The sequence below is a fragment of the Chaetodon auriga genome, chromosome 23 (genome assembly GCF_051107435.1).
Source record: "Chaetodon auriga isolate fChaAug3 chromosome 23, fChaAug3.hap1, whole genome shotgun sequence".
NCBI lineage: Eukaryota > Metazoa > Chordata > Actinopteri > Chaetodontiformes > Chaetodontidae > Chaetodon > Chaetodon auriga.
In genome coordinates, this window is record NC_135096.1 from 7,008,629 (window position 1) to 7,019,555 (window position 10,927).

General features: G+C 46.8%; 1 protein-coding gene across 1 annotated transcript; it reads right to left on the reverse strand.

Moving 5' to 3' along the window:
* Positions 1-143: 143 nt before the first annotated feature.
* On the reverse strand, positions 144-8,130 carry mrps9 (mitochondrial ribosomal protein S9). Its single transcript, XM_076724150.1, has 11 exons — positions 8,013-8,130; positions 7,504-7,686; positions 5,523-5,585; positions 5,087-5,117; positions 4,915-4,994; positions 2,574-2,659; positions 2,406-2,481; positions 2,137-2,305; positions 1,919-2,027; positions 1,038-1,207; positions 144-522 (listed from the first exon to the last, which is right to left on the reverse strand). The coding sequence occupies exons 1-11, from the start codon at positions 8,109-8,111 to the stop codon at positions 431-433; spliced, it is 1,158 nt and encodes a 385-aa protein (XP_076580265.1). The 5' UTR covers positions 8,112-8,130; the 3' UTR covers positions 144-430.
* Positions 8,131-10,927: the final 2,797 nt, after the last annotated feature.

The following is a 10,927-nucleotide window of genomic DNA, read 5'->3' on the forward strand; positions in this document are numbered from 1 at the left end:
CAGTAATTTAAACCGTAAAATAATCAGAAGAAAATAAACTTGTGACATTGTGATATCAGAAAACGTGTAGAAAACATGTAAAATGGTTAAACTCCCTGATTCTGACAGACAGAAAAATGCTTAAAATATACCAAGAAAAGGTGTATTTTGTGAAAAACCTCATTTATTGTTTGATATCCTGATAAATACAGTCAGCCTTTTCATTGATTCCTTGACAAACACCTCCATCTGGTGGCTGAACGGGCTCACTGCAGCTTACTTGGCTGCAGCGTGAAACATGGCGACCTGCTTAGACATTCGAGCTGTTCCTTCTTCCAAGAGCTTAAATAAAGTGAGGAGGGGTTACGGTGGGAAGGGAACCTGTTCACGGGAGCGCATTAATACCACGGACCAGCTTCACATTTGAGTTCAGGCGAGTTGATTCTCCTCCTCAGCGTTTCTTCCAGGTGAACTTCTTTCGCGCTCCCTCCTGGCCCGGCTTCTTCCTCTCCGTCACTCTCGGGTCAGAGGTCAGCAGGCCAGCTGGGAGGAAGAAAAAAAGGATGAAATTGGATGGAAATTTTTGGCACAATGCATCTCGGTCTGTCGCCGTGAGAGGAACGATTTCCAAAAGTCTGTCTTTCAGCTCTTAGGGAACCATTTATTGATGGTGAACCTACTGAAATTCTGATCATGTGGATGAAGAAATGATCATTTTGGCATTTTTTTTTTGCACATTACCTCCAAATAGTGTCATATGCATTGCTTCCACTGCTGCACAGTGTCAGTTTTTACTTTAGCTTGACTTCATTCATACTAAAATCATTCTGCAGTGGCTTCAAACTTCCTCGTGCAGTTTGTTTTTGCAGAGCGGTGTTTGAAAATCGTCCTTTCAGAGCCATCGGCTGGTTTTAAATTAGTAATAGAAATAATAGTAAACTTTAGTTATAAGCTATAAAATGCCTTAAAAGAAAAGGAAAAAAAGAATTAAAGCAAACAGGTGAAAACAGGAAATGAAATCATTAAACAAGCAGAACCGCCAGTGTAAAAGCACCCACCCTGTCTCATGTTCTCCATCTCCCCCTCAGACAGGAAGCTGAGCAGGGCCCGAGAGATGGCGAGCCGCAGCGCCCCCGCCTGGCTGGACCGCCCACCGCCGCTCACTTGGCACTCCAGGTCGAAGCGTCCCAGCACGCCGTTGAACTGCAGCGGGAACATCAGCTGCGCTCTGAGAGGTGAGGGGATAAACAGAGAGATAATAGTAGAGAAGAAGAAGAAGAAGAAGAGGTGGAGGAATGAAGTGTGGTTGAATAGGCAGAGCGGGAGCGCGTGCTATTTAACAGATAGCGGTATCAACGGCGGAGGCTTAGCTAATTTAATGTCTGCTTGGGTGACTTTTCAGACAAGCGCAGAGGATCCCGGCGCTGTGAAAAGCTTTCTTTCACAATCTCACCACCACATATTACAGAGCAACTTCTGACTCAGCAGGAATGGGATAAGACCGTGTCTGTGTGTGAGTGTGTGTGTGTGAGAAAAGAAAGTGTGTTCTGGATGGCGTCTCAGGCTGAATGGCCTATGGCTGCTGACAAAGTCAATTGTCACCTCTCTGCTCCAATTACAGCCCGTCCTCACACTGCGTGACAACACCAGCTCTGGACATTCTCTCACACACACACACACACACACACGCGCACACACACACACTCACTCAACTGTGTAATTAACTTACTACAAGGAGATAAATAAAAAACGAGGCGATGCTGTGAAGAGTGAAAAAGCTGCTTTTTAATTTTTTTTTTTTTTTTTTTTTTGGGGGGGGGGGGGGGGGAGCGGGGGAGTCAAACACATCGCACTTTGCATTTTAAAGGGAGACCGTGTCCGTGAATGAAGCAGCCTGCCATGTGGAAAGGGTCTGTCTGTCTGTGCGCACCTGTCCTACCTGTCTTGTAGCACGGGGAAGTAGTGCAGGTAGTCCTGGCCGTTGATGGTGACGCGTCCGGAGCCGCAGTCTCGAAGAACCACGGAGCAGGTGGACGTCTTCCTGCGACCTGAGAGGAAGCACACCTTTATATCTGTTTCCTTATCGTGCAGGCTGACGAATGACACCAAACTAAAAAAAAATCACGGTTTTGCTTTGAGGAGAAGCAAGTTCTCTACCCTCTGCGGTGCTGAAGGCCACCCCCCCGTCGTCCCTCTCCAGTGCCGGCATCATTTGCTTCGGCGACTGGCCCTCCAGTTGCTGGCGGTAACGCAGGACAAACTCCTCCTCTGTGGCGCAGTGGGGCATGGCCAGCAGGCGTCCCATCAGCTGCAGGAAGCGATCGTACTGAAGAAGACAACAAATTCTCTGGTGTAAGTCTGCAAAACTCCACCTCGGCTGTCTTTCGTTACTCCAAAAAGACCGGACAGACGAGGACAGAACCTACATCGTGAGTGGAGATGGTCTCGACCAGCAGCGCCTCCAGCTCCTCCTTCGTGAGCCACCTGCTTGTGCTGAGCGAGCTGATGGAGACAGACACGAGTCCACAGAGGTTAAGAGCTGAGGAAGACAAATACAGCGCTGACAGAAGTCGGACAGCGTTACCCCGACTTACATCTGCTTGACGTCCTGGTTTAAGAGACCCTTGGCTCTCAGGCGATCTTGGTGTTTCTCGACCTTCAGGATTGTGCTGTATGTTTCCTGCAACGCAAAACAAAGTTCGTGTTCACTTCCTGGCTGTCGTGAACCCTGTCCAAAACCCTCAGGACACTCTGGAGCGAGCCAGGCCTGATCACCCGACATCAGAGCTGGGCCTCGCAAGCTATCATGCAGCTGAATGGGAGCAAACTCCTGCAGCCAGGGTGGAAAGCATCAAAGCAGACGGGTGGAGGATGTGACAGCAGCAGTTCAGTGTCCACGTTTATGGAGCTGAACACTTTCTAATCACGTGTGTGTGTGTCATGTTTGGGTGTTCATACACTAAAAGCCTCAGATGCACATCCTGAACCAGGTTTATATCTTCATAAAGTGAAAATCTTTCCATTTTGAACAGTATCTGGGTGTCACTTTGGCCTTTAGGGACTTCAGGGAAACGCCCCTTTGCATGGAACAAACTGATCATTTAAGAGAGCTAATTCTCTATGAAGCAGTTCAATAAAATCCTGAAATATTCTGGTGTCCAGATGATCAAAAAAACATTCATTTTCATGTGTTAAATGTTGCTAATGTTGCTAATGTTGCCCTCTGGATCTGCGGATCACTTCCTGGACGCAGGAAGAAAAACTTCACTCGCTCATGTTCTACTTTTTCTGGATTGAACTGATCCAGACACCTGCGGCCATGTTTGGCCTGAAGTGAAGCTGGAAGGAAAGAGCCTCAATAAATGGCAGGACAGCGTTGGGGCTCACTCGTCATTAGATCGCTCTCGCTCTGGGAATAACCCGAGGGCGAGTGCGCCACAGTGACGGGCACAGCTGGAGACAGACGGAGAATTGGGGGAGGGGGTGGGGGGGTGGTGGGCATGCTGGTCACGTCCCGGAGGCAGACACCCCACCTCAGCCACCCAGCGCCTGGGTGAGAACTCATTTCCCCGTCAATTATTCACCAGATGTTTGTTTAATTCCTTCTTGATAGAGTGTGCCTAATCCGCTGCCACTCCGACCAGCGACAGAGGGGTGCAGGAGGAGCAGGAGGGAGGAGGAGGAGGAGGAGGGGTGTACAAAAAAAGCAAACATCAAGCGAAAACCAATTTTCTGAGCAAAAGAGAAAAAAAAAAGCTTAATAGAAAATCAGAAAAAAAGAGAAGGGGGGGGCGCGTTACACGTTTGCAAACACAGGGTGCTACAATGGCGAGGAATAATTTGCATGGATTGGCTGGATGAGAGAGGAAGAGGGCCAATATCTGGACAGGTTTAAGTCGAGGTTGTCACAGAGACGGACTATTCAATAAGTCTTTACATGCACAGCGAGGCCCTCCAGTTCAAGCTTTCGCTGCGAGAGAAGCCCTTAAATACGACTAAAAGAGGCTCTGGTGTCGCGCGTTTGTTTGCACGCGGGTTAAAGTGAAGGGGGAAGGTGTGTTGGGTGAGTGGGGAGGGGGGGGGGGGGGGGGTCTCAGCTCCCCGGGGGTTGTGGCCATAAAGGGCTCAGCGGAGCAGCGAGCAGGTTAATGCACGACGCTGGCTGAGCCCGACGAGCAGCCGAGCAGGAAGGCTGCTTTACACGCCACTGCCCCCTCCTGGCAACACTCCTGAGGTGTGTGTGTGTGTGTGTGTGTGTGTGTGTGTGTGTGTGTGTGTGTGTGTGAGGGACGGCTGGTGATAACGGTTAAAAAAAATGAAAAATAAAACCCTGGAATGGACACAAGAGGAGTGAAAGGAGGAGGAAGAAGAGGGGAAAATCAGGATAGAAGAGAGCTGCAGACAGACAGCACGAGCCCTCAGACATGTCTGACATACCTATTTAAACCGACAGCAGGGGGTGCAGATTGCAGCTGCAGGGCACAATGCTCCGTGTGTGTGTGTGTGTGTGTGAGCCTGGCCCAACATTCAGACATCACACATCTCTGTGTTCTCGATACAGACGCACCCCTCTTACACGTGAAATGTCTTTGAACAAGGTCGGCAGAAGACGGGAAGCCAAGTGTGTGAAAGCGACAAAAGACGGAGGGAGGAAGAGGAGCTCAGAGGTGAGGATCCACCTTTAAACCGGACCACCTCTGACCCCTCCACCCTGCTCGCCTCGCTCCTCCCTCCCTCCCTCCACCCTTGCTCTGCTCAGGTGCAGCTCTCTGTGTAGAAGAGGATCTGATGCTGCCTCCCCTCAGGGACCCCCCCCCCCCCCCCACCCTCTCCATCTGAATAGGAGATGACCCGAGGGTGCAGGGGGAGGCAGGTGAGGAAGAACCAGGGAGCTGGATGAAGATTTAACTCCACCTCAGGGACAGCAGTACTCACATGCATCAGGGAGTAGTAGGACTGTTTGCCGGTGTAAAACAGGAAGTGGAACGGCCGTCTGTCTTCCCCCCATTGGACAGCTTTAAAGACAGGACAGAGGACCAGCCGTGAAGCACTTGACACAAAACTCACAATCCTGGAACCATTTCAAGGCAAACAAATAAAAACATACCCCTCTGCTTCGGAAAGATCTCCTCTGGATGCTGGGAACGAAAGCAGAGGAGATTTCGAAGTCAAACGTGCACACGAGCCAACAACGTACTATTTTTTGCTCTCTTTAAGCGTGAAAAATCAACGCCGTCACGGCCCAACGAGCAGTAAATGTGTGAAGAGTGACGCCCGAGTTACTGAAGTGATTCATCCACTGAGGTCAGCGGGTCCAGCTGCTGTGAGTTATTCACACCAACGGTAAATACTGGCTCACATATTCCACATGTTTATGCAATTTGTGATCGATTTGATACCCAGAATTCATGCACTTGTGTCATCGCTCACTTCCGCACCCCCGTGCAGCACAAAACAGCTGGATAATAACACAAATATCATACTTCCAGCACTATTTCCACGTCGTTTATGTCGAAGCGCTGTGGTCAGCTGCACAGACGTACCTTCATGAGGGGCTGGGCCTTCTTCTCGAACAGGCCGGAGGGGAAGAGGTAGGCGATGCTCCTCTGTGGGCGAGAAAAAAAAGATGAGGTAAACAACAAGAGAAGAACCGGCAGTTTGAGAGACGCGTCAGCGGCAGATTGTGACAACGGCGACACGTCCGAACAACAGAGGTCGCACCGACGGATGACAGCGAAAGTGACAGAAGAGGAGGCACAAGCTGCTGGCGGGTTCAAGGAAAGGCGAGCGTGGTGTGTGTGTGTGTGTGTGTGCGTGTGTGTATGTGACTGCAGAGTTCGAGGAGGAAACAAGCAGAAAAAGGCACAAGTTTATGGCTGACAGTGAGCAGAGGACACCGTGGACGTCCAACAGTTCACTCCAAGTTCATCCTCTACTCGGTGTGTGCGTGTTGTTAGCAGGGCTACAGATGGCACTGGAGATGTGTGTGTGTGAGTGTGTGTGCGTGTGATAGGAATAGAGCGAGACAGGGAGTGTGTTGGCCCCCGCCACACTCATCAAGACAGTCTGTTCATCTCTCCATTCCTCCATCCCACCATCTCTCCTCTTCCTCTGTCGTTTGTTCCTCCTCTCCGGCGGTTCAATTAGCGAGGCAGCAGGTGCTGCACGCAGGTTGCTGCCTTTAAGGCTGTCAAACGACGGAGAGCCGGAGGAAAAGGGCCGGCCCGAGAACTGTGTGTCCGTGCGTGTGTGTGTGTGTGTGTGAGAGACAGGAAGAGGAAGAAGTTAAAGGGTACAAAGAAAAGGGGGAAAGGGAGAGACAGGCAGGGAACAGATGAAGACACACCTGTGTGTCCCCTGAGCCTCAGCACAATATGGCTGAGATCCCCCGAGAGGGCAAAGACGGACTGATTTTTAAGCCAAAAAAAAAAAAAAAGCATTTGCAGGTTCCAGCTTCTCAAATATAAGGAGAAGAAACTACAAGGAGACAATCAAATCAAGCAAATCCTAATATGTAAAAAGCAGCAAATAGACAGTAATTGATAGCAACATATCTGCAATGACATCACAGAAAAACAAATGCAGGACATTCTGTCCTTTGAGAAGCTGGAACCAGAGAATGTTTGGAATGAGGCTCCATAGATGACATTAATAATTCATTTCTGTCAATCAGCTGATCGATTAATCAACAAACTGTCCCAGAACGAGCCAAAAGGAAGCTCAAACTAACAGTTAACGACCAGTCATGAGAGATATTTATGCTTCTTTTGCCAGAAGAAATTTGGCTGTGAATGTCAGATTTTTCCTCGCTCTTTCTCTCCGTCACACCTGAAGAGTCTGGACTCCAAACCACAGTGGAGGGATTTATCCAGTCCTCCCGAATTTTCCTCTTTGCCTCCGCACATCTGAGTTTGTGCTGCTAGCCGTCGCTTCGGTTTTCACAGCCTGGCGCCAACAGCTCTCTTCATTATTTGTGAGGGACACCGGGGACCGCGCGATGGGGGAGGTGGGAAATCAAGCTAAGTGAGTGGAGCAGTGAGGGCCAATGCGCTGCCAAAATCTGAGATCTGCGTGTGGGTGTGTGTTTGAGGGCGTTGCTAATATTCCTGATGTGGTGGATTAGCCAGAGGTGGCCCCACCTGCCTGCTGCTGGTGAAAGATGGAGACTAATCAATGCTTAAAATGCTTTAACTGCTTGTGGCTTTAAAGCTCTGGAGAACACACTGAGCGGATATTCAATTCGTCCATTTCATTGCTTAAAAAACAAGGCAGACTTTGCACTTTCTACCTTGAAGTATTATTCAGAGAAGTTCAACTTTGCTGAAACCAAATTCTCATTAAATTATGAGAAGCTGTCTGAACGAATGTAACTTTCTAAATCTGGGCTTTTGTTTCTGCAGCCACAAAAATGGAAGATGAGCGGAAAGGATGCACAACGAACACATAACTCTTCCTGAAAGTGTAGAACAGCAAATAAAAGGTCTCATGAAATGAATACAAAGCACAATGCCCTCTGTCTCTTACATCTATGTCCTCCTGTGTGAAGTTCTCGGGGTCCTCTCCCATCATGTTAGCCAGGTGCCGTTTCCCGATGTTAAACTCCTCTATCTGCTTCTCGATGAACTCCATCGTGAACTTTTCTGGCCCTGCAGCCGCCAGGTTCTTTCTGTGCAGGGCAGAGCTCACACATATCTGCCTCCTCTGCACCTGAAGTTATGTAGAGATGTGTCACGTTAGCCAAAACATGACACCCTGCGAAATATCTGGAGCAGCTACTAAAGCCGAACTCTAGTTAAGGGTCCAATCATTTAATTCATGATATCCCAAAGATTATCACACCACGCTAAAACCAAATGTAGCGCTGGTTGATTATTATTTCACATATCGGTCAATCCAGATTTGGTTAGCAGAAGCTGCAACAGGATGCTAACTCAAGGACGTCAGTGCTTGCGCACTGTGATAAATCTCTACGAGTTAATGATTATTTTACGTACACAACAGGCACAGGTCTTAAAAACAAGATCGCACTTCACCTGTCGGCTTAACTGCGACGTGACTATGTTGAAATTCCAGCTGCAGTTCCCACATTTTCCGAAAAACAATCCCACGGTTCGCGCACAGGACGCCGCCATCTTTGCTGGCAGCACTGGCGTCATCGGCGGAAGTAGCAGTACGTCAGAGACACGTGAGATGAATTTCATAATAAAAATGGCAACAAATATTTTGAATATCCTGCAATAATTGTTCACAACCGAATGAAGATTTATTTATTTTTTTTACTGCTCCATTACAGCTTTTATTGGTCGTCATGTCAGATATGTAAATAAAAAACTACAGTCTGACAAAAACGCACAAACATGATTTCTCAGCTTTCGTGGTCAGCGTGGTGAAAAAATATTATTTTACTTCGTTTTCAAAACCCAGAAATTTAGTGTATTATAGGTTATTAGCACGTTTTTCAACTCTTATTGTAAAACAAATTGAACCAGTTGCCTCTGAAGCAGCACAGATGTTGCATTTGAGTGCCTCTCAAAAGCGTTGACTTCTGTGAATCCTGCTGTATGTATTCAAGAATTCTTCAATGAGCATAGAAAACGGACATTCCCTCCACAGCCACTTCATAGATTTCACCACATTGACTTTAAACTATAAGTGTGTTTACAAGTTATATTTCTTACAGATACAGACACAGCAGACAATGCAGTTTTATTGAATCTATTGTACATTCAGACTGTGACAACTCAAATAAGGGACTGATAAAAACTGTGGTAAAATATTCAGATTTAAAAAACCGATTGATTTAAAAAATCAGGAATGTAAAGGGAATGTGGAAATGTATGCAGATTAAATTTAAAAAAGGTTTAAAACATCTCTCCAAAAAAACGAAGTGATGAGGATGATCCAAGCCACATGACAGCTGACCGCAAAATTACATAATCTGCACGAAATGACAAATGAGATGAATAAAAATGTTTAAATTCCAACAAGGACAGTACATTTTAAAACAATTGGGTACAGTGACTTACATCGGCTGCTTCAATCACTCATCTTTTGTTTTTAATCTCTCAGACGTCAGTCCACATCACATCACAACGTCCCAGCTCATTGAAAACTTGTGTTCAGTGTGATCCTGGAAATTCAAAACATGCTGACCGCATGGTGCAGCTAAAAGCAAAATCTGCAGCGATCCAGCAGACTAAAGCTTTTCCTCATGTCTTTGTCTGCGGCTGTAAATTAACACCAGCCATCGCCTTAATCTTCAATGCTAAAACCACTTAAAACGTGTGCCTGCACTTAAAAAAAAATGTGTCACTTTGACTCCTTTACCTTTAAATATTTGCAGAATATGACAGAAATTGAATATAACATTTACATGTATGTTTCCATTCACGTACAAAAGAATCTTTGCGCTTTTGTTATGTTTGAATGAGCATTTCATATTTAAAGATGGAGCAGGTCCTCTTCCATGGAGTCCACCATGTTTCTACAGTGGCCCAAAATGGACAATGGACATGTTTTCACATTTTTAGCACGTTTTTTAGTGCTAGCTGTAATCTGCAGCCTCACCACTAGATGCCACTAAATTTTCCACACTGGACCATTAACCAAAGTTTGAAAGTCACGTTGCACAGAGGAGGAAGTCTCGGCGTGGACATCCGTTATCTGGATGCAGATGGGTTCCAAGATCGACTCTGCATTGCTCAGAGACCAGCGATTTAATGAAGAGTTTGTTGGTTCAAAGATCATTTTGGTTTCTATACTTGCACATCCTTTTTTTCTGCCACTGTTTCAGACTTACACAGCAAACGGTCACCAGTTTTTTTTCTTTTGCATATAAACAATTCCTGCCAACACACACAATGATCAGAAATCACTCCGACCCAAGGCATCCACTCGCACTTTTAAAGGCTCTGATGCTCCGTCCGGTTTTAACGCGACCTGATGTGAGCACCATCTGTCCTCCGTGTGAAATCACTGACAATAGGAGCGGCGCTGTAAATGTCACGCCACAGGATTTAAAGCAGCCGATCCACATGAGTTATCAGAAATAACACAATAAAAAATGCTCAGTCACTGTCTGCCAAACACGCTGGCAAGGCGACACGTAAAACAGATTGTTTTGCATATGTGGTGCAGTCGGTGCTGGGCAGTGCAGAAATGGATTAGCACAACATTTTGTGGGGGGGTTCCTTGAATAGATGAGCACAATCTGCCACCTTAATCAAACTTTACAGATCGGGATGGAGATGATCTTCATTTCTTGCGGCTCGGCAGGTTTTTTTATTTGCCTTCGCGGCCAGTTTGAGACACATGTACAGTCGCGTCATGCTTTCTCTCACCTCCGAGTCAACGCTGCCGATAGGTGAGGAGGAGAAGCATCTATTAATTATGTCTGATGAATTCTTGATTTCTTTTCCTCCAGAAATCAAGGGATAAGACAAGTGCGTAGCTGTGTTTTGGCTTTGCAGGGAACCATTATGCACTTAGCATGTAGCGCTTTTAGCTATTACTATGCAGGTGATGCCTTTTTTTTTTTTGTCATCACTTGTGTCATTCTGTCTTTTAATGGGGCACTAAGACCTTTATGTGTGCAACACTGTCACAATTTTTCAGTGACCTCCATCAAATATGATAACCATATCCAGGAATGAGCACACATGACATTTTCCACTGTTAAAGACGTGCTGGCGTGTTATTATCCATTCAAATAGGACTTCCTTTGGTTAATGTTACCTTGAGAGGCTCACCTCCAGTAATTGTGGCTCTCAGTGTGTGTGTGCGTTTTCAGTACAGTAGTGTGCTGTGTTTACAGATCAATGCTGTGTGTCTTCACTTAGATCACTTTGATAGAGTTGGAACAGGAACACGGGGAGATTAATCAAAGTGAAGGGGCACTGACTCCTGGCCCGTGCCAGTCGATACGGCCGCGTGGTTAATTTGCCCCGAG

Bases quoted from the DNA above. Each gene is read 5' to 3' on its own strand.
- mrps9 (XM_076724150.1), bottom strand. From the start codon at position 8,111: ATGGCGGCGTCCTGTGCGCGAACCGTGGGATTGTTTTTCGGAAAATGT. The intron at 7,687-8,012 runs GTGAAGTGCGAT...ACATAACTTCAG, and splicing joins CGTCGCAGTTAAGCCGACAG to GTGCAGAGGAGGCAGATATG. The intron at 2,306-2,405 runs GTAGGTTCTGTC...TGTCTTCTTCAG, and splicing joins AGACCATCTCCACTCACGAT to TACGATCGCTTCCTGCAGCT.